The sequence below is a fragment of the Mustela putorius genome, unplaced genomic scaffold (genome assembly GCF_011764305.1).
Source record: "Mustela putorius furo isolate JIRA1106 unplaced genomic scaffold, ASM1176430v1.1 tig00000127_pilon_pilon_pilon, whole genome shotgun sequence".
Lineage (NCBI taxonomy): Eukaryota > Metazoa > Chordata > Mammalia > Carnivora > Mustelidae > Mustela > Mustela putorius.
The window spans coordinates 11,233,848-11,256,658 of NW_025421288.1; the positions used below are offsets into that span (position 1 = coordinate 11,233,848).

General features: G+C 52.0%; 1 protein-coding gene and 1 long non-coding RNA gene across 4 annotated transcripts; both read left to right on the forward strand.

The window, feature by feature from the left end:
* The first annotated feature begins 2,186 nt into the window (after positions 1-2,186).
* LOC123387613 lies at positions 2,187-7,385 on the forward strand. Of its 2 annotated transcripts, XR_006602044.1 has the most exons (4): positions 2,187-2,479; positions 3,764-3,945; positions 4,421-4,530; positions 6,831-7,385. It is a non-coding gene; the product is annotated as an uncharacterized LOC123387613 (long non-coding RNA). The 2 variants fall into 2 exon arrangements; XR_006602043.1 differs by lacking the exon at positions 6,831-7,385 and having other exon boundaries at positions 2,188-2,479; positions 4,421-5,681.
* A 3,026-nt stretch (positions 7,386-10,411) lies between these two features.
* NPAS4 (neuronal PAS domain protein 4) lies at positions 10,412-19,122 on the forward strand. 2 transcript variants are annotated; one of them, XM_004759425.3, is made up of 8 exons: positions 10,412-13,812; positions 14,512-14,663; positions 14,849-14,951; positions 15,069-15,330; positions 15,512-15,621; positions 15,967-16,102; positions 16,224-17,659; positions 18,367-19,122. In XM_004759425.3, the coding sequence occupies exons 1-8, from the start codon at positions 13,638-13,640 to the stop codon at positions 18,393-18,395; spliced, it is 2,403 nt and encodes an 800-aa protein (XP_004759482.1). In that variant the 5' UTR covers positions 10,412-13,637; the 3' UTR covers positions 18,396-19,122. The 2 variants fall into 2 exon arrangements, with proteins under 2 accessions (XP_004759482.1, XP_044921292.1); XM_045065357.1 differs by lacking the exons at positions 10,412-13,812; positions 14,512-14,663; positions 14,849-14,951; positions 15,512-15,621 and having other exon boundaries at positions 15,159-15,330.
* Positions 19,123-22,811: the final 3,689 nt, after the last annotated feature.

Here is a 22,811-nt window from a genome sequence, read left to right on the forward strand (position 1 = left end):
AGGAAAGATGTTGACTGAGTTGGTGCCCTTTGAGTGGGGACAAGAAAGCCGTTAATGGACCTTGGAAGTCCAGGATCTTGGTAAGTGGAGTTACTGTCACGCATATGGGGACAACATGCCCATTCCTGACAGTTCACCGCAAATTCCTGAAAGATCTAAGCCACACTGGTCGCAGTGACTTTAAACTAGAGCTTTAGAAACTGTGACTTGGGTTCCCTTTAGCGGTTTACACTCAAAACCTTGACATCCCCAAGTGGGCTAGCTAAGAATAGCAGCGAGGCAGCCACAGTGGAGGCACAGATTCCGAATCTCCATTTAAAACAGAGCAACTATATAATAAAATCAAATCACGTGGTCAAAGTTTTGCAACAAATCTAGATAACGAGGTATACCGATGAGCTCCAAAATGCAAGCCAGTAAGGAGAAACTAACAACAGCTCCCAGAGCCGGGCAGGAGAGTCAGCATCTCAAGAAGGCAATAGACCTGAGAACAGTTATTCACTGGAAAACAGGTCAGGTCAATTTAAGAGCAGCAAGTTGAAACCAGCGAGCGTTCTCTCAGGCCAATGTTAGATAAGTGCAAATGGCCCGGCATAAGTGGGAAGACTATCTTAGAAAACAACACTAAAATTTGATGCACAGGATAGGTTTTTTAAAACAATTAAAAAAAAGATTTTTAAAATTTATCTATTTGTCAGAGAGACAGACAGAGAGAGAGAGCACAAGCAGGCAGAGACAGAGAGAGAAGCAGGCTCCCCGCTGAGCAAGGAGCCCGATGTGGGACTTGATCCCAGCACTCTGGGATCATGACCTGAGCCAAAGGCAGTGGCTTAGCCGACTGAGCCACCCAGGCGTCCCCACAGGATAGATTTTTATGTGTGTGGAAATAAACAAGCATCTAACACCTATGAAGCTTCAAAATTCTGAGAGGTGGAAGAGTGTCCCTGCTCCTTTCTTGTCCTTGGGCATTTGTTAAAGGGGGAGTAGCCCAGGATAAGCTATCTCCTTAGCCTCCCTTGTAAGGAGTAAGGTCTCACAGAGGTGTGCTGCATTCCCCATTATCCAACTCCTAAAAATCCCTAGATCAGGGGCCTAGAGATCTGGACTCTATCCCTAGTTGCTGAAACTTGGGGCAAAACATTTTACTTCTCAGAGTCTCAGTCTGTTTACCGGTAAAATGGGAATAATTTTAGTAAATGTTGTCTTGCTTATCTCAAGAGACTATGGGGTGTATCGACAAAGACCATGCATTTGGAAGTGAGGGAGTCACAACTGCTTTTCACAGTCACGAGTTCAGGTGGCTGTTCTGCCCCTTACAGTTGTGGGATCTTAAGCAAGTCTCGACCTCTCAGCCTGTTATTCTCAGCTGTAAAATCACAATAGTAATCATCATCATCATCATCGTCTGAATTGCAGAGCTGCTGTGGGAATGAAATGAAGCCCCGCCCTTGGCAGCTTAGACACACCCAGAGCACTCACTCAACCTTACCTACTAATGTCTCCGTGATGCCCTGTTAATTAGGGTCCTTATGGGAAGACTGTTGAGATCTTTTATGCTCTTCCCACTAGTAAACGCCAGAGGGCGACATAGACGGCGGGACCCCGGCCACAAGCCGGCCTGACGCCGCGCCACCACTGGCCACGCGGTGGCGCCAAGCCACACGATGTCTGATTCTTCTGCAGAGTTTGAGGCGCAGGGAGAGCTGTCGGAATGGGAGGGGAGATGGGGGCAAAGGGGAACCCTGAGACTTGAGAAACCCTAAACCAAAGGATCAGGGGTCCCTGGACCATGTAGCTTCCGGATTTTAGGGCCATAAAGGATCATTTGGGAAAGAATGGGTTTTGGAGTCTTTTTGCTTATGAGGGCGCCCCCTTCCCCGCAGCGCCAGATCTGCATCCCCTTCCCCGGGGCAGCCTGGGCGCTGACGGCGCGAGCGTTCGTCTCTGCGTGCTCCTCCTCTCCTCGCTCTAGCTCATTCATCTGCGGCCGCGGTACGCCGTTGCCACGGAGACGTGATGCAGGCGGGGGTGGTGGGGGGGAGGGAGGGAGGCCCCGGGTGACGTCTGAGCTGCTAGCGGCTTGTCTCCCGCGGCCTCCCAATTCTTGCCTATTTTGGAAGAGAGCCGCAGCCCTTCTGCTGATGCGCGCGCGCTGGCGCCTTTTAAAGGCAACCGGCGGAGTGGCGGCTCCGCTAGAGCCCGGGAGCTGCCCCCGCCCCCGAGCCGCGAGCCCCGCGCGGAGCCTGGGCCCGGGAAGCCCCCCGCGCCATACACCCCACCCCCATTCTAGCGCCCTTCACTCACTTTAGGGGAATTCCAACCATGGAGAAAGGGGGTCCTGCCCTGGCCCCTCGTCCCCCTCTTCCTCCCTCCAACAGGGCAGACTCTTCTTCGATAGGAGACTTGGAAGGAAACGAGATGCCAGGCCTAGCGCGTTTGGGGATCCTCTCTGGACAAGGCCACAGAGTGAAAACACCAGGTGAGAACGTCACTAACCGCGGGGCTACCCCGGGTCTCTGGAGATCCACGTCCCCTCCAGCTTCCTGCCTTAGCCTTTTTCTCCTCGGGCTCAGCCTGGGGCCGATTAGGATCTAACTGGAAGGCCCTTGACCAGTTTCTCCAGCCCACTCATTAAACTGAAAGGGAAACTGAGGCCCAGAGAAGGGTAGTGACTTGACCAGGGTCACATGGTGTGTTCCTGGAGAGCGGTGAGCCAGAGCCCAGAGAAGCGGACTTCCTAGCCGGAGGTCAGTCTCGTGTTTCTTCACCTTGAGAATAGCTGACACAATGCGCCTGCCTCTGGCCCTTGCCCCGAACCCGGCTGCAGAGCCAGACGGCTCCCCCTCCAGCTTGGCCTCCGCTGCTGCTTCTTCCCCAGGACAGTCCAGATCTAGGTGGGCTTTCTGGATTGTTGATCACTCTAGATAAGCTTCAGGATCCCAAGGACGCTATGGCCAACCAACCAGGTTGCTACTTGCAAACGTCTGCTTCCATCGAAGGCTTCCTACAGCTCACCAGCTCTCTGGAACTTTCTGGGGCCAAAACTCTTCCAGACTGCTGACAAGCACTTGTTAGTTTCTGGATGGATGTATGGCCTGCGGGCTCTGGCCAGGTTCCCCAGAGCCATGTGGACCCAGCTCTTCGGACTCCCGTGCCCAGTCCTGATGCCCGCACTCTCCCTGTAGCACCCACAAGGGTGTTTGACCAGAACTCCCTGAAGACAGCTGTGAAGTGCTCTACATGCCCAGGGTACTGTATACATTCCAGACATCCCTGGGCCCTGACTCTGGACCAGGACTGGGGACCCAGGGGTGCATCCGACCCAGCCTGGATGTGAACACCACGTCTGGCAAAGGAGAGAGGTTCCTGCTCTGGAGCAGTGAGCCCCGGAATCCTGAATGGCTCTTCCAAGGGGTATCCATTGCCAGAGCCAAGCCTTTGATGCACAGAAGGGGAAACTGAGGCATCCCTCCGAGAGACACTATTTGCCAAGGTCCCACAGCAAATCAACGCATTGTGGAGACTAGTTTCCAGAACACCGCCTCTTGGCCTGGGCAGGGAAATCTGCATCCTGATCCCAGCAGCTAGACTTTGAGAGGTGCACAAAGCCAGGCACCTGGTTGAGGGTCCACCTTTACTAAATGACGGCTGCGCCACCTGGACCATTCTCTGTACTAGAGCCTCAGTCACCCAAGGGGGATGACTAAGGGGTTCCCACTGCAACTGTGAGCCTGGGATTCTATGAAATGTGGTGTTTTTCCAGGCTGTGGCAACCCTCTCTGGCGGTCTGTGGGACACTGCTGGCGTGTTTTCCTCCCGTCAGCTTGACGCTAAGGAGTGCCGTGAGGAGATCGTAGTTGCTTCAGCCATGGTCTATGCAGACCACACTGGGATGACCTGGGAATCTGTTTTACACACTTTGAAGCCCTTTGGATCCCTCCAGTGGTAAGTCCCCTTGGTGCACTTGGCACAGACCTGTAAATAGCCTCTGACGGGATGGGTTTGGAGGAGGAAAACCAGAGGGTCAGTGCCAGTACCTGCTACCACCCATGTCCACACAGGCCAGGCCTCCAAGGCCCAAGGTGGCCCTACTTGTCCAGGGCTGAGGGCTTAGTCCTCTGGGAGACTTCAGGCCCACCTAGACCCTAGCACTAGGTACATGGGCTCTTCCCACCTGAAGCCGGGTCTCGGGGAGCAGCATTCAACCTCCAAACCTGAGACGCACTAGCCAGCTGAGCCCTGGGCCCAGAGATGCTCACAATGCCAGATATGGGAGGTTCCTTCCAGGCCAAGTGGTCCAACCCACTGCCACTGCCAGTTTGCAAACAGGGAAACTGAGCCCAGAGAGGGGAAGGAGCTTGCATAACACCCAAGCTGGCTGGCAGCAGGGCTACAACCAGAATCTTGGTCTCCTCTCCAGGACTCTCCCCTGCATCAAACACAATCCACTGAGATCTAGGCTGAGCCCACCTCCGATTCTGCAGAACCTTGACAATCCTTGACAGAAGGCTCTTCCAGCTCACCCCCTGGGTATGCTAGGTGATTCACGAGCTTTCCCTTCAGCCGGATGGTCTTTTCTCCGAAAGCTTCCTGGTGTTCCCTCCCCATATGCCCAGGCTTCATCTTCTCCTGCTTCCAGGATCTGCTCCGCCATAACTGCAGCTACCCCTTTCCTGCCATGGTTCAACCAGCTCCCTGCAGCTCCAGCATTTCCAGGGATGGGGACCATCATTCCCCCTGCTCTCGGGAGTCTCTTCTTGGTTGCTCCTCCGGCTTCCCCTCTGTCACTGGCTAGTCCCAGGCCTGCTGCTTTCCTGTGGTCACCCCAGCCTTGAGCCCCATCAGTCACTCCTGAGCTCCTGTGGGCCAGGCCTTGGAGACTTCCTCTTTGTATAGGGCCAGTGGGAATAAAAAGAACCCATATGTGGCAGGTTGCCATGACGTTTGAGTGACATAAGGCACGCATTAGGTATATAAGGTGCAGGTAAGTGCTGCATCAGTGAACTCTTGTGTGGCAAGGTGTGTTCAGGTGATAAGCAGATCCTTGGAGCCAGGGCCTGTGGTGGCCTAAACACCACAGAAGAGGGAGGGGGCCCGGAGGAATTTGGGGTAACTGGGAGTGATAGGAACCAGAAGTGTTTTAAGTTGGGGAATAAGTTGGTTAGGTTGGCTTCTAGAAAAATCCAAGGGGAGCTCAGTCGCTGAGCCCTGAAAGAGCTCACGGGGCCTCCATCCTGGACGTGCTGAGGACTGTGGGATCCAGTGGCACCTGGGGAAGGGTCATGTCGGGACCCAGGCCAGAGCCCACACAGATTTTGTGTGCATCTCTCAGCTTTTCCAGGACCCCAGCTGTCATCTTTGTCTTTTTCTTTGGAACTGCCGCAGCTCGTAGCCTGGCCCAGCCCATCTGCTGCTCTCAGACCAGGCTGGGCCAAGGCTACAAAAAGCCAGTGGGTGTCCAGGCGCTGGTTCCACACTTACAGTGACAGAGCCTGTACTATGTCCTCAAGCAGCACATGCCATGTCTTCAAGACTTGCTCAAAATTCCATTTTTCATGAAGGGGAAATAACGATGGCCGGCATTCCTTCATTCAGCATTTATTATGTTCCTTTCGCGGGGCAGGCATCATTCCAATTGCTTTAATGATTTAACTCATTAAAATTTGGGGGGAATCCTTGGATGCAGGAGCTGTTCTTCTCCTCACATCCCTGTTTAACAGATGGGTAAACAGAGTCATGAAATGTTGTCAACTGCCCAATGTGAAGGAGCCAGGACTCCACATGGGCATTGGCTCCAGAGTCCCCAACTGGACCCCCATCCTCTCTTGCCTCTCTGAACCTCAGGCTCCCTCCCACTTACCTGCCCACAGCCCCCTTGCAGTCCTGCCCTTAGCACAGGAGCCAAGCCTCCTGGTCAAGGTGGGGGCCCTGCTGCCCTCAGCAGAGGCTTCCCCCTCTTCATCTTCACTCCCCACACCTGTTAACACAGCCTCTGGCTCTGATGGCTCCTTCTGTGGCTACCTGTCCCCATCTGGGCTCTCCTTTATGATTTCATTCCTCTGTGTACCCTGCTCCACACAAGAAGGCACAGTTTGACCTCATCCAGCAACTCAGCTCAATCACACCTCCACAGGGGGGCCACCCCAAACTCCATGGGCTCAGTCAGTCCTCCTCTAGCTTCTCCCCACACATGCTGCCTGTCTTCTTCACGGCAGTCATTTCAATGGCTTCATGGAGTTCCCACTTTCTCACCAGCCTGGACGCTCCATGAACTTAAGACCAGGCCCGTGTTTCCACACTCTGTGCCAGGGCCTAGCACAGAGCCTGGCACAAACCCAGCGCTCAGGTGTGTGCGCATGAATGAAATACATACATGGGCCCTGCTCTGGGCCGGGTCTTATGCCAGATGCTGTGACTGTGGGGAGGAGACGGAGGTGCTGGTGGGGAGACAGACAAGTAAACAAGCAATGATGGTACAGGATGAGAAATGCACTGATGCAGAAATAGGAGAGGCTGGGGTAGCATTGGGGAAGGGCCCCGGACCCAACAAGAGGAAGAGCCGAGCAAGGAGGAATTCACCATTTGGCGGGGGGTGGGAGGGGGCGGTGGCGGGAGACCGTGGTGCAGAAGACTCTGAAACTGGGCTGAACTAATAAATGAATGGTGGAGAGTCTGTCTCCTCCTCCAGACCCCCAGCTCCTCATTGGGCCCCTGCTGTGCACTTAAAGGACCTTTTCGGTGATAGATTTTCCTCCCCTCCTTGGAATACGGCTGTTCTGACATGCTCTTCATTGTATGACTTGTGGCCCCTTTTCTCTGCCCTGCCTCAGGTCCTCGCCCAGAGCAGTTTCATCTCTTCCCACCTGGCTACACTCTCCCACCCACTGCATGGTTCCCTGCCCCTCACCTTCTCGGCTCAGCCCACTCACCCGGCTCTGACCGTCTCAATGTGTGGGTGCCAGCATGTACCCTCTTCACATGAGCTTTGTTGATTTCATAACCATAAATAGATAAAATGTTCTGAATATCTCCCTGTGCAAGTAGATTGGGGGAGTGATCACATAATGAAAAGGCCTTGGGAGAAAGAAAACAGGCTTCGAAGATGCAGCTGAACAAAAGACAGCCGCTGCTCAGACCAGGTCTACATAAGGATTATGCTTCCACTCCACAGATGGGCAAACTCTAGACCTGAGCCTGGGAAGATGCTTCAGAATCTGTTAGAAAACTTTGGTGTGGTTTAAAACCCAAGAACAGTCTCGTAAGAATGCAAGGAAGTAGGGATGCTTGGGTGGTTCAGGCAGTTAAGCATCTGCCTTTGGCTCGGGTCATGATCCCAGGGTCCTACATTGAGCAAGGAGCTTCTTCTCCCTCCCCCTGCTTGTGCACTCTCTCTCTCTCTCTCTCAGATAAATAAATAAAATCTTTTTAAAAATGGAAAGAAGTGGAAATCAAGAAACCTGGTTTCTAATTTTAGAATCATTTCATTCTAGCTGTGTGACACTGGGAAAGTTAACTAAATCTCTCTGAGAAGAGAAACCTCTCTGAGGTTTAACTAAACCTTTCTTCCCCTTGGTCAGATTGAAGACTCAAGGAGGCCCAAGATCCCATAATATCATGATTTTCTTACCACCAGGGCTTTCTGTCCTCCTGAAAATACCTTCATCACCAACTATGGGATGTCCTTCTTCCCAAAATGTAGTCCTGAGACTGAGGTTGGAGTAAGGATGGAGTGGAGTATCCTGACCCTTTATTGCCAAATCCAACCCTTGTTGCCATGGCAACAGGAAGTGGACCATCACTCCTGCATGGAGATGCTCCATGGGGGCTAGAAGCCAGTAAGAAGCCTAGCCCATGGAGCCTCCCAATCTCTCTTCTCTTGAGGAGTGTAGGAACATTACTGCTTTCTGGCATTTGGAAGAGTAAAGGCAGATAAAATGATAGCTTGGTATGCCCTGGGCCCAGAGAGCTTCTGGCTGAGAAGGAGAGAGTTGGAGATAGTCCTAGTGTGAACTCATTCTCCTCTAAAAGATGGAAAACTTTCTCTGCAAAGGGTCAGTTTGTAAATACTTTAGGCTTTCCAAGGCACATTTTCTCTGTTGTGACTGCTCAACCCTGCCCCTGTAGGGTGAAAACAGCCATAGACAATAAATAAATAAATGCATGTGGCTGTGGGCCAGTGACTTTATTTACACAAACACTCAGTGGGCAAGATTCAGCATGCTAGCCAGAGTCTGCAGACTCCTACTGTTCGCTACAGTGCAAGAGAAAGAGCTGGGAGCAGGAACTAGGCTTAAGGCTCAGAATCACCAATGACTTGTTGTGTGACTTTGGGTAAGTCACTGTCTGTGCCTGATCCTTAGTTTCACCATCTATCAAATGACTATAACAATAGCAGTCAGATTTGCCATGAAAATTGGCCTAACAAGTCAGAGCAAATCTCAAATCTTTCATCTCTCTGCTCCATCACTTCAAGTAGAGCTAACTCCCTTCCCAAGGCCATGTCCTTGTCTGCTAAGGGTGGCAGCAGTCCACTGGAAGGAAGAGGTGTTTCTCTCTAGAGTTGGATTATCAGTCTGGCTTCCCAACTTCCAGCCTCAAGTGACCCCATTTCTGCAGCAAGCCAGGCACAGGAGGAAACAAGGAATCCCTTCTTTTCCACCATCCAGTCATTTGGCAGGAAGCTACAGTTCACTTGAGAAAGTGATGTGGCTGCAGTGGCTGGTGGCCAGGCCTTACAGGAGGCCTTTGAGACTCAAAGTTAGGAAAGGTGAGCTTCAGTGCTCCCTAGAGCATTTACCTATGGCCCCAGCTTCCCTGAGGTACATGTCAAGTAGCCACAGCTCTAATCTGGTGGTGATGGCAGGTCCATCTACTGCATTAATGGACCATTCTTGAGCCATCTTCTCCACCTGTCTGGTTTGACCACCAGGAGATCCTGCATCCTTAAGCATCTTGTCTTCTGCTCTGAAGACCCATTAAGTGATTCTCTACCCCACAGTCCCTCCTTCCTTTCCTTTTTCTTTCTCTTTCTCATCACAAACACATTTGTTCAGGGTAAGACAGGATACACTTCAACAACCCTCTGCCAGGAAAGATACTTGCCCCAAGTATCCAGAAAAGCAGCCCTAACCAGGAGTCTCCATGCCGTTCTAAAGAAGCAGACCCCCCATTACTAGTCATCCTCCATCTCCTTCTCAGGGGGCCACCATCCCCAAAATCTCTAGAAAAGATACACTTCTCTTTGAGAATGGTTGAGGGTTGATGTCTTTCTAGGTCCCCAATAAAGCTATGCAAGACAGGGCCAGGGGATCTCACAGCCTGTTCTTGCTATAAAAAGACCTTTTTCAGAAAAAAATAATAAAGAAAGAAATCAGCCAATCCGTCCTCAATGCCATCACCTCTTCTTGGTGATTTTTCGGGGAAGGAGTGGGCGGGTTGCCATGGCAACAGATGCAAAGAGCTTGTCTCAGTAAAGAAGGGACCTTGATATTTTTTTCTCTCTCTCATTCTCTCTCAGTTGTGTGTGTATGTGTGTGTGTGCGCGCTGCGCATGCCTGTGCCCACACCAGGAATTTTTTTTTAGAACTAAAGAAAGCCCTTCTCTTCCCTCAGCTCCCCAAATATGGAGCGATGGAAAACCACTTACTCCTGCAGGCCGGGGAAGATTCAGGATAATTCAAGAAAAAAGGGAGAGGTCATATGGGGCTCCCTTCCTCCATCTTTTTTACTAGAGATCACATGCAATACAGACTTTCACCAATGGTTGGGGGTCAAGTGTTGGAAAGAAAGGAAGGTGCCAGGTGAAGAAATGTAAGGGATAAGTTGTGCAAAAGCCCAATGAGTGATATCAGAGAGGGCAACAGAAGGTGCATTGAAGTTGGGGATGCATGCAAATTCACATTCTCCATTGAATGCTGAGAAAGAAAGGCACAGAGCAGGCTCACATATAGATGCAAACACAGAGACAGGGAGGCACACAGAAAACTGCAAACATATGAACACATACACAAACATAGAACTACATACAGCGCAGGAAGTGGAGGACATTTTTTACAAAGACAGATACAGATGCAGGCATAGGCAAGTGCATAGGTATACAGGGATACAGACACACAGCTACAAAGACACATGCAGACAGACACAGACGTACAAATACAGTCACAGTCAAATGGACAGATGGACACATGCACACTCTCAGTCTGGCTCCCTCTCTTCAACTGCCCAAGAATTACTAAACAGCAGTGCATAGCTGAGAATACTGCAGGCTCAAACCATGGGGTTTAGCGGGGTGGCTCCTGTTCTCCCCATTCCTTCTGCACATTCACCCCTAAGCCCCTATTTTTTAAAGTAGTCTCCACACCCAGCATGGAGTACAATGCAGGCCTCAAACTCAGGACCCTGAGATCAAGGCCTGAACTGAGATGAAGAGTTAGATGCTCAACTGACTGAGCCACCCAGACACCCCAGCCAAAGCCCCTCTTTCAATTCACTTCTTGCCCATTTTCCCATAGCCAATGGGCTCTGATTCCTCCCCCATCTCAAGCTTCCAATTCTTAGCCTGTTCTGTTCTGCTGCTGCTGCTGCCTGCCGATTCAAGGAGGGGGAGAGTGGGGTGACTCAGCCTGGCCAGGATGACTCACACTGCCAGTATTTTTAGCAGCGGCCAGGAGCTCTCTAGCGTGCCAGCCGCCCCCCTCCTCCTGCTTGCTATTTTGGAACCGTCACTGGTGATATAAATAGCTCCTCTCCCACGGCCTGAAGCTGCTGCCAAGCTATTTTTGGTTCTGCTCAGTTAAAAATAGCTTCACGGAGGTGGGAGGCAAGGGGAGTGGGAGCTGGCCTAGGGAGAGGAGACATTGGGGCACACAGAGCTTCTCAACTTGAATTAGAATGGGTGAAATAGGATGAGCCCTTCTCGTCCCCCTCCCTTATCCTTTTCTAGACCCTTCTTTCCTTCCAGAGGGACTTCCCCCCAGCCCATTCTGGAAAAATGCAAGGATTCTTCCCTTGAGCTAGTTCTTCTCTCATGCTAATTTTACTCTTCCAGCTCAGAAACCTTGGGACCCTAACCACCCCCCCCATTCATCCTCTAAGGAGATTAACTAACTGGGACCTCATTCTGAGGCTTGTGTGAACTCAAGCTCTTCTTTAATCATGGCCAAATTATTTTTCCGGGTGATTTTTTTCAGAACCATGGACAGCGGTCAGTGCCCCATTCTCTGTTCAGCTCCTTGGAGACTGGATGGACAAGACCAACAGTTCTTATCCTAGAAGGGGATGCTAAGATTGTCTCCCAGCCAAGGCTAAAGCATCACTAGGTGAAGAAATCAGGAACACTGCCCCCGATTTCCATACAAGAATGGTCCAAAGATCATTGGACCAAAGGGCTTGTCCAAACAGAAGCTTGAGGGAGGGGTGGGTGGGTGCACCAGAGGTCAGATACAGATGAAAGTGGAACAGAGGTGTACTTCCTGAGGGAATGATTTCTCTGTAATCCAGATAAATAGGGTTAGAGATAGTGGCAGACAGACAGGCACACACACCTCTTCCCTTCCTCCCAGTCGCGCCACTGAACACAGGATGGATGATGGAGATGGCCCCAACCTCTGCCAAAATGGCACAAAAGGTCACGACTGGGTGCCCGGATGCCTTCTTCTGAGACACACTTCTCCTCAGCTGTCTTCTGCCCCCACTCTGCCTCTCTTGCCACCACATTTCCTCAAAGGGATGAGGAGTTTCTTGACCCCAAATTTTGCTTTGACCCCAAAGTTTATCTCCACCCTTCCTATGTGACTTTCTACCATCAGGCCAGACCCTCTCCCCCAATTTTTAAGTGGTCTTATTTTCAGCCTCTTCATACTTTCACACAGATCCTTAGTCTACCATAAGATTTCACATAAAATGTCCCCTAGACCACAGCCTTCTCCTTTTATGGAAGTCTAGGGGAAAGAAAGGCTCCTCTCAGCCCCCGTGGACAGCAACTAACTGTGCTGAAAAGAGAAAAAAAGAAAGAAGAAGATAGAGGGCAAAGGTGACAGGATGTGGAGACAAAACTGATGAAGAGAGGCGGGGAATCTGGAGAGAGTAGAAGGGGAAATTTTTCTTGGGGGGGGGGGTTCAAAGCTGAAACAGAACACCAGGCAGGCAATGAGATTCATAAACTAGTCGGGGCCGAAGGAGGAGGATGTGGAGAGTTGAAGGTTAAGAGACAGAACAAGGAGTCCTAGTGCGGAAGATGGGGAGGGGGTTGGAGAGGGGTACGGAGGACAGCCCGACGGAACTACGGGGTCCCTGGCAGGTGCAGGGATCTCGGATGGTGCAGCACAGCCCCCTCGTTTCTTTGCTGCTTCCCAATCTTCCCCGCCAGAGACGGGGGGAGCCCTCCGGAGCGGTGCGGAGGCAGCCAGGCCCCGCCCGCCGCCGCCGCCGCCGCGGCAGCCGCCGGAGGATTCCTGTCCTAATATGGAGCTGGGATTCCCCCGGCCCCGCCCCCGCCCCCGGCCCGCCGGGAGACCGAGGCTTGCAGTCGGGCGGGGGGAACCGCTCGCTCTGGGGGCTGGCAACGGGGTGGGGGAAGGGATACCTAGGTGCAGACCGAGATTCTCACGGTGCCCTGGGACCCTGCCTCAGTTTCCCTTGTTAGTGACTGCAGTTAATGAGTTGACAGGGAAACCGAGAATCACTGCAGACTACAGCGTTGGTGTTGGCGTTGCTATTCTTGGTTGTGGGAAACTAGAACCAAGGCCAAATTCAGCCAGTCCCTCTCCCTCAGGACCCCCTTTTCACCCCACCCTAGAGACTTAGACTTCCATGTAATGCCCCCCGCTAAATGCCAAGACCTGTGTTTCGAAAGGGTTGGGGGAGGAGATTTGTTCTTTGAAAGTGACTAAGGGAATCCCAGATTGAGTAATCCCTAGAGAGAAACCTCAGCTGCGACCCATCCCACAGAGGCCAAGGAGGGTCCTACTTCTCCACGTGTGAACGTGACCTTTGGCGAATAGCAGGGAAGAATTTGTAGACGACCCCGCGCCTCCCCCATTTCCTTATCACCTTAGAAAAATTGATGTCGGAAATAGTCCCTCCCTCCCCTCTACAGACTCTCCTGCCAGGGGCTTCAGACTGCCCTAACCCTTGCCCTTGTCCCTTCCCTCAGCTGAATACATTTGGACCCCTGGCGCCCTGCACCCCCTTTCAGGGTTTCCTAGCGCAGCGCCTGCTTCTCAGCTCAGCTGCTGCCAGCCGCGGCCCCCTCCGCAGCCTCCGTTCTCCCCCTCCTCCCGTCCCCCCTCCCGCTCTCATTCTACGTCATGGGATGACGTTGGGAGCCAGGGAGGGAGGAGGAGCGCTCCCCCCTCCCCAGGCAGCGGCTCCCGCTGCAGCTTGCTTAGCCCAGCCTCCTGCTTTCCCGCCCCCCCCTTTCTCTAAAGCGAGCCCCCCACGCCTAGCAGGAGCTATATAAGGCGGAACGAAGCAGGCGACGGGGGCAGCGCAGCCGAGCGGAGCCCAGGAGAGGAGAGAGAAGGAGAGAGAGAGCCTGAGCGAGAGACGGGGAAGCAAGAAGGAAGAAGCCACCGGTGCGTCTGGACCGGAGCGCAGGTGTTCGGAGCACCGGAGCTGGAGCTCTGCAGCCGCTAGTCATGTACCGCTCCACCAAGGGCGCCTCCAAGGCGCGCCGCGACCAGATCAACGCTGAGATCCGGAACCTCAAGGAGCTGCTGCCTCTGGCCGAAGCGGACAAGGTCCGGCTGTCCTACCTGCACATTATGAGCCTTGCTTGCATCTACACCCGCAAGGGCGTCTTCTTCGCTGGAGGTGAGCAAACCGGGGCTGCTGGAAACTGGGAGCAATGGAGCTAAGGGAACCCACGGAGACTGCTGCATGTCCAGGGCAGTGTGGCGGAGAGCTGGGGAGAGAAGGGAGACTTGGGGAACTCAGGACTTCCTACTTTTCCTTATGAGCTCTGTTCAGACCTCGCCTTAGTTCTAGATGTGGGTAAGAGCCTGGATAAGGTCCCCGGTGCCAGACTTACGGAAGAAGGAGAGCCAGGAAAGAATGGCCCTAGTTCCCACAAGCGCAGAGGCGCTCCAGGAGCCCGGGAAGTTGCAGGGATGGATACCAAAACCCGGGCAAGTGCTTCCACGGTTGTCTACGAGGAAAGTGGGCTGTTCTGCCGCCTTTGCAGCGCTGTCCGCGGTGCTGATAGCGCGACCGTGCAGCAAGGCGCTGCCCGCGGTGCTGAGCACCCAGTCGGTTTTTGAGCGCTGTCCGTGGGTCTGAAATTCGGGGCTAAGAAAGATCCAGCCCCGACTTAGGAGTCAAAGGGCTCTCTGGCTAGGGAGATCCAGCAACAGGTTCCCTGGAAAGAGCTGCAGGCAGCGGGTCAACAGGTTCGTGCAGAGGCAGGTTCATGAAAAATTCCTCCGGATTTTCTGAAACTCAGTCCATGCTTTCCTCACTTACGCTTTGCCTCCTAGTTTTACTCCTGACCCACCATGTCTTCTTACCCTGCAGGCACTCCTCTGGCGGGCCCCACAGGACTTCTCTCATCTCAAGAGCTTGAAGACATAGTGGCGGCACTACCTGGATTTCTACTCGTGTTCACAGCAGAGGGAAAGCTACTTTATCTGTCTGAGAGTGTGAGCGAACATCTGGGCCACTCCATGGTGAGTGGTTAGAGTCCTCTCAATTTGGGCTGGGGTGCATATGGGACACAATGAGTTTTCCACTTTTGAGAATCTGAGAATTACTGAGGAGAGGGGGGTTATACCTTGACAGACGCTATGTATCAAGGATTGGCCCTTGCTTCCTTCATGAAATATCATCTCATCTCTTCTTCACCTTTTTTCAGGTGGACCTGGTTGCCCAGGGTGACAGTATCTATGACATCATTGACCCAGCTGACCACCTAACTGTGCGCCAGCAGCTCACTCTGCCCTCTGCCCTGGACACTGGTAAGAATCCCTTCTCCCTCCCTCAATTAAACTTCCTTCCTGCTTCCCTGCTCCTCCCCACCTGCTATGTCTTGCAACGATCCACCTTCTTATCAGTTTTTCTCTTCATGTACCTAGATCGCCTCTTCCGCTGTCGCTTCAACACCTCCAAGTCTCTCAGGCGCCAGAGTGCAGGCAACAAACTGGTGCTTATTCGAGGCCGATTCCATGCTCATCCGCCTGGAGCCTACTGGGCAGGAAACCCCGTTTTTACAGCTTTCTGTGCCCCACTGGAACCAAGACCTCGTCCTGGTCCTGGCCCTGGCCCTGCTTCACTCTTCCTGGCCATGTTCCAGAGCCGTCATGCTAAGGACCTGGCCCTACTGGACATCTCTGAGAGGTAAGCCAAGAACATTCAGACTCCAGAAGGAAGGCAAGCCAGAGATGAGGGGACCCTAGATTCTGGAGTCAGGGGCAGGGAGGATGGGGTATAAGGGGGCAGAGGGCCTGGGAGGGAGTGAGATGCCTGGGTATAAAGCAGGGAAAACAGAAAGCTGACCTCACCCTTTCCACCTTCCCAGTGTCCTAATCTACCTGGGCTTTGAGCGCAGTGAACTGCTCTGTAAATCATGGTATGGACTTCTGCACCCTGAGGACCTGGCCCACGCTTCTGCTCAACACTACCGCCTGTGTGAGTGTCCAGAGAGGCTGGGGACAAGACAGGGAGCTGGGAAAGGTGATGGGAGACCCAACCAAGAAGGGCTGTGTTCAAGACTTAGCTGGGGAGATGCCAGAGGCCAACAATTTTGGATACTATAGGATGAACTTTAGGGTAAGGAGTCAAAGTGAGAATAGAATCAGAACTGGGGGACTCCAAGTGGTGAGGTCAAGGTGGGGAGCTGAGTGGTGCAGGTCAGGGTAGTCAGAAATAGAGATGTCATTGATATCCCAATTCAGTGGAGAGGCCAGAAAAGGGGGAGTTCAGGTGTTGTTGCCTGATGGACGTCCTAATTCTTCATATCTTCTTTCCCTTAAGTGGCTGAGAGTGGAGATATTCAGGCAGAGATGGTCGTGAGACTGCAGGCCAAGCCTGGAGGCTGGGCATGGATTTATTGCCTGTTATACTCAGAAGGTCCAGAGGGCCCCATTACTGCTAATAACTACCCAATCAGGTGAGCTGCACTGCAGGGGCTTGGAGGACAGCTGAGATGGACATAGAGGAGATACAAATCGGGGAACTTCTCTGGGAAAGACCACCAAGCCCTTACCATCTGCCTCTTCTCTCCTCTCCAGTGACACGGAAGCCTGGAGCCTCCGCCAGCAGCTGAATTCTGAAAATACCCAGGCAGCCTATGTCCTGGGCACCCCAACAATGCTGCCCTCATTCCCTGAGAACATCCTCTCCCAAGAGCAATGTTCCAGCCCCAACCCACTCTTCACCCCAGCCCTGGGGGTTCCCAGAAGCACCAATTTCCCTAGTGCTCCAGAACTGGGTGCTGCTTCAACATCAGAAGAGCTTCCCCAATCCCAAAAAGAGCTGGGTTTTAGTTACCTGGCATTCCCGTCTGGCTCTCAGCCTTCTCTTCAAGCAGACCTGAGCAAGGATCTTGTGTGCACCCCACCCTACACTCCTCACCAGCCAGGAGGCTGTGCCTTCCTCTTCAGCCTCCACGAGCCCTTCCAGACCCACCTGTCCACTCCTTCCAGCTCTCTCCAAGAACAGCTGACTCCAAGCACCGCAACATTTTCTGATCAACTGACGCCCAGCAGTGCAACCTTCCCGGATCCACTGACCAGCCCACTTCAGGGCCAGCTGACCGAAACCTCAGCCAGAAGCTATGAAGATCAATTGACTCCCTGCACCTCTGCCTTCCCAGACCAGCTCCTTCCCAGCACTGCTACCTTCCCAGAGTCTCTGGGCAGCCCCGCCCATGAGCAGCTGACTCCTCCCAGCACAGCATTCCAAGCACACCTCAACAGCCCCAGCCAAACTTTCCCAGAGCAACTGAGCCCCAATCCCACCAAGACTTACTTCACCCAGGAGGGATGCAGTTTTCTCTATGAGAAGTTGCCCCCAAGTCCTAGCAGCCCTGGTAATGGGGACTGCACGCTCCTGGCCTTAGCCCAGCTGCGGGGACCCCTCTCTGTGGACGTCCCTCTGGTGCCCGAAGGCCTGCTTACACCTGAGGCCTCTCCAGTCAAGCAGAGTTTCTTCCACTACTCTGAGAAGGAGCAGAATGAGATAGACCGCCTCATCCAGCAGATCAGCCAGTTGGCTCAGGGCATGGACAGGCCCTTCTCAGCTGAGGCTGGCACGGGTGGCCTGGAGCCACTTGGAGGTCTGGAACCCCTGGACTCCAACCTGTCCCTTCCGGGGGCTGGTCCCCCTGTGCTCAGCCTGGACCTGAAACCCTGGAAATGCCAGGAGCTGGATTTCCTGGCTGACCCTGATAACATATTCCTGGAAGAGACGCCCGTGGAAGACATCTTCATGGATCTCTCTACCCCAGACCCCAATGGGGAATGGAGTTCAGGGGATCCTGAGGCAGCGGTCCCAGGAGGGGCCTCACCGCCTTGCAACAACCTGTCCCCAGAAGACCACAGCTTCCTGGAGGACCTGGCCACATACGAAACCGCCTTTGAGACAGGTGTCTCAGCGTTCCCCTACGATGGGTTTACTGATGAGTTGCATCAACTCCAGAGCCAAGTTCAAGACAGCTTCCACGAAGGTGAGTCCGGCCAAAGTGTTTGGGACCCTAAGTCCCTGCCCCATCAATGAGATGCTGGTAGAATTAGACGAGTAAAAATTCCCCTTTCTGTACCTTAATTTTATTAAAGGCATAACAACCTTTACTGCCCAGGGTAGTAGAAGAGAAGAAGAGAAGAACTAGAAAAAAACTTAGCATAGACGTTCTGGACAAGTAGGCCTAGAGGGCAGGGGTCAGGGATGAGGCATAAAGTGCAAGAGAATCCTTGGTTAATGGCTTGTTCTTCATTCTGTGAGGGACCTAGATCAGCCATCACCACCTATTTCACAGGTGAAGAAAACGAAAGTCCCAGAGTTAAAGAAACTTGCTTAAGGTCATACAACCAACTGAGGGAAGAGGGATTAGAGTTCTATCTCAGTATTCCTGCCCCCTAAAGTGAATACAGAGCAAGAGTTTGCAAGAGTTTGGGAAAGGAGGAAAGTGAAACTCAGCCCCTGGCCCATTGGAAGCTCCTTGCCCATGGCTCCCTCCTTTCCTAAACAATAGTTGTAGTTTCACTCCCTCACCCAGACTGGTCCCTTCTCCTGCTGAGCCTCTGGTGGTCACTCAGTCATTGGACCAACATAACTGAGGCCTGTGCTATGTGCCGACAGTGTGCCGCATCCTCAACCTGTCTTCCCCAATGATCTTACTGACTGTCATCTCTCTCTCTCTCTCTCTCTCTCCAGATGGAAGTGGAGGGGAACCAACGTTTTGAATAAGTCTGTGACTTAACGTCGTCAAGTATGGCATATTGTCATCAAGACGTGGAGCCGCTCTCCACCCCCCCGGGACTGTTGGGGGGATTCTGGGGGCCAGAGGGGGATATATCTGATTCCCCAGGCCCTGCAGGATGTTGGGGGGGGGGAGGTGGGAGGGCAAGGGAGGGGAGCTTCTTTTTAAAACTTAGAGACTTCAAGCAATCCCAATTTCCATTTCAATCTGTATTCACTCGTAGTGAGTTTCCTTGAATGGGATTTCAAGCGGAGAATGGGGGAGTCTCACTTCCCCACCCCCCGCACTACCCCATGGGCCTGGGCCAGTTCTCCACTCCTGGGGGGCCAAGCCACCCCTGGGCCTTGGTGGGGGAAAGGCAGTGCCCACCTGGGCCAGCCTGTGCCCTCAGGGGCTCTTGACACCCACGTAGAATTCTCTACACACCAGTAACGGGATTTCAATTCCGATGGACTCTGCCGCCCTGGCGGCCCTTCTTGTGACTTTTGCGCCCCGCGCCTGGGGTGGGGGGCGCGAAGAGACGCTACGTTCCTTTCCGATGGAGGAAGGCAGACCTGCCGCTGTCACACGTGTGCTTGCACGAGTGCGTGTACCCGGTGCGGGACTCACCCGGCTGCCAGGCTGCCTGGGTCTGCCCAGGTGGCCACTGCGTGGTGCTGCGGTGACTTTGTAGCCAACTTTATAATAAAGTCCAGTTTGCCTTTTTGGTACCATGGTGTCATGCACTGCTCTGAAAAAGGAAGGGTGGGGCTCGGAGAAGGTTGGGAGGCCCAGGTGGGAGTCTGCAGCTCAGGAGGCAAAGTCTGGACCTACTGAGAGCCCTGGGGTTTCCTCCTTCACTCACGCACTCATTCATTCCTTCACTCAACACGAGCGTGCAGGGTGTGGCCCACTCTGTGCTAGAAGCTGGAGAGTTTGGAGCCCAAACAGATGCAGCCTCTTGCCTTCAAGATGCTTTGGCATAAAATATTAGAGGGTATTGGAGCCTCCTTCCTGCTCCAGGCTCACAGTGCTCACAGTGTGGGAGGGAGCAGAAGGGCTTGGGGATGGGCAGGGCATTCAACTTGACATTTTCTGGCACATGGGTTTGAAGTTCCAGAACAGGAGTCTGTCTTCAGCCTGGTCCTGCAGGGAAGCAACTTCCCTTTGGGGCTCTGCATCTTCTCGCTGGAAATGATAACCACCTGCGTTATCTCTGATAGGACTTTCCGTGGATAAACACTTTCACATCCCTTGTTCACTACAATAAAGCCTCTAGACAGGCATGTTAGCACCATTTCACCAATGGAGAAACTGCGGATCTCAGGTAACAAGTGATTTGCCCCACACAGGTGGGCAACATACCCACATCAATGCATCTGAGTTCTGGGGGGTCCTCTCTGTTCCCAAAGCTGCTGAATCACCATCTCATATTGTCCCATTCCAGAGCACCTGAGAAGGTCAGACTTGGGCTGGGGCAGGATCCTCTTCCCCTCCAGGTCTACAAGCTAGAGAAGACCCCCAGCTTGGGTGTGGAATATAAAATATAAAATATAAAATATAAAATATAACTAACTGGGTCAAGAGAAAATCTTTTCAAAAATGCTATTTTCCTCCAAACTTGAGTGCCCAATGGCCACAGGGTGTGGTGGCAGGCGGGAGAATGAAAAAAGAGACAGACCTGGATTCAAATCCCACTTCCAACAATTTTTTGCTGAGTGAGACCTGAGCCTTGGTTTCTTCACAGGTAAAACGGGACTGAAGGAAAAGGTGTGAACTTCTCAAAGATGTTGCTAGAACTCGACTGGGTCTTTATAAGCTGAGGAGTACAGAACAGACTTAGCTTATTAAAGTGAGTTAGAAAGCACTGGTGACCATCGAGTCTCAGAGAAGTTTCTTTCTCAAGGAGAGGAAGGACACTCCAGTCGTCCTCCAGTGAAATACTGGGCTGGACTCCAGGAGCTGAGGTCATGACACTGAGAATCCCCTAAATTTCCTCTCATTCCAGATCCTCCAGCCCCAGGATCATGCCCTTGAGAGGGTCCCACAGGAAGGAAGACATTCCAGGGACCTGTCATCCCTTTTGCACCTTGGATTTATCCTTGGGAGAAACAGGAAAGGCGAAGTCTTGCCCTCTGCCTTCCTGTGCATCTGTCCTCCCACTCGGGCAGAAGAACTGAACTGTAAGCCCCAGGACCTGGTCTTAGCTTCCCTCCCCTGAGGCACCATGCACAGACAGGGCTGAGTTCATAGCAGGCACACGAGAAATATTTGACTGAGAGGACCATTTCTGAAGAGCAGTCCAAGGCTTTCAGTAGAAAGTCACCAATTTCTACCCCAAAAACTTGTTCCTGAGTTCCCCAGAAGGCAAAAGGTTGTAACTCTCAGCTTCAAATTTTAAGTGAACATAAGCTCAAGACACACACTAGAGTCCCATCTAAAAACCTCCCTGGTGGTCATCAAAAAGGAAAGAAAAATCTGAGAAGCTGTAAACAGTCGGAGGATCCTAAAAAAATTACAGTGAGATACGCAGTGTTATTCTGGATGGGATCCCGGGACAGAAAAAGACAGAGGTTAAAAAGAGAGAGAGAGGGAGGAATCCTAATAAATTATGGACTCTAGTTAATAATAATGTATCAGTATTGGCTCATTAATTGTGACAAGTGTACCAATAAGTGTAAGATGTTAATAATGGCAGAAATAATAGGCATGGAGTATATTTAACTTTCCTATGACTCTGTATCTATGCTGAAATTAAAAGTTTTTTAAAAAGTAAAAATCAAATAAACGAAAATTTAAAAATTTAAATATATGAGAAAAAAAGAATCACCTTACTGGTGGTTTTCTTGGTGGCAGGTGATAGCGTTTTAATGAGGAGGCACCGGGGAACATCCCGAACCAGAGGTCCCCGGGAGGCGCCAGCGCTGTCCAGCACAGAGAAAAAAAAAATAGGAAAGCCAACTCCTCCCCCTGCTGGACAGAGAGGGATCTGTTTCTGGTCTCCCCAGCAAGGTCCCTGTGGCTCAGAGAATCACAACTAGAAACAAATGGATGTACTGAGTCTGGGAGAGAGGAAAGGACTTGCACGATGGCTCTCCCGGAGTCACTGCAGAAGCCGGCTCTACCCTCAGCCAAGTCTCTTCCCACCAGTCCCAACTCTGGCCTGAGAGCAGAAGGTAGGAGAAAGGGCTCAAGTTTGGGGTCAAAGACTGAGTTCAAGTGTTGACTCCGCAGCTTCGTTTTTCCATGTGATAAAAACTTGCAATACCTGTACGTGCCAGAAAAGGTGCTGCGTGCTGGGGACACAGTGGTGCACAGGACAGACAAGGTCGCTGGACCCACAGAGCTCATGTTCTAGTTGTGGGGAGACAGAACAAAAAATAAACAAGCAGTCTAAAGAGTGCACAGAATGTACAATAAGGGAAAGCATCAGGGTCCCGTGATAGAGAACCACAGCTCTAGTCTGGACACTCACCTAACTTAGAGTGGTGTCAGAAAAAAATTTTGTAGGGAGTTAACATTAGGGTGCCTGGCTGGCTCAGTCAGTGGTGTCTGCCTTCAGCTGAGGTTATGATCCCAGGGTCCTGGGATCAAGCCCCAGGTCAGGCTCCCTGCTCAGTGGGGAGTCTGTTTCTCCTTCTGCCTGCTGCTCCCCGAGCTTGTGCTCTCTTCCTTTCTCTCTCTAATAAATAAATAAAATCTCTCTAAAAAAAAAAAAGGAAAATAAAACTTTTGTAAGGAGGTAACATTGGGGCACCCGTCTGGCTCTAATCAGTAGAGCGTGTGACTTTTGATCTCAGGGTTGTGAGTTCAAACTCTCCATTGAGTGTAGAGATTACTTTTGAAAACTTTAAAAATATTTTAAAAAAATAAGGAGTTAACATCGGGCTATGACCTAAAAGGTGAGAAACAGAAATAAGAATGTTCCAGACCAAAGGAAGGCAAGAGAAGAGGTGTTTAAAAGAAAAGATGTGACCTGTTTAAAGAATAGCGAGGACATCAGTGTGGCTGGGTCAAGGTCAGCAAAGGGAAAAGATTATCAAGGGTGTCGACTGGTAAGAAGCTCAGACTTGATTTCACATGGAATAGGAATCCATTGAGTACACTTGAGCAGGTGAATGACATGATATGATTACACGTTTAAGCATCCCTCTGGCTGTTGTGTGCGGAATGTAGAAACAACAGCTACAATTACTAAAATCCCAGAGAGGAGAGAGCCTTTTCATGTGTGAGTTGACAGTCCCATCATCTTCTTCCCTGGAGAAATGTTCCTATTCTGGGTGCAGGCTGATTGGTTTAGTCCTCACAGAGGGAATCCACTGGTAGTGAGTTTTGGGGTGGCCAGCAGGGGCTGGTGTAATGGATTGGAAATTAGAGGATCCCCCAAATGCATCGTCTGTTTTCCCCCATGGAATAGTTG

Excerpts from the sequence above, each read along its gene's own strand:
- NPAS4 (XM_004759425.3), top strand. The coding sequence starts at position 13,638 with ATGTACCGCTCCACCAAGGGCGCCTCCAAGGCGCGCCGCGACCAGATC. Across the intron at positions 15,622-15,966 it reads TGCTCAACACTACCGCCTGT|TGGCTGAGAGTGGAGATATT; the intron begins GTGAGTGTCCAG and ends CTTTCCCTTAAG. Across the intron at positions 17,660-18,366 it reads TCAAGACAGCTTCCACGAAG|ATGGAAGTGGAGGGGAACCA; the intron begins GTGAGTCCGGCC and ends CTCTCTCTCCAG.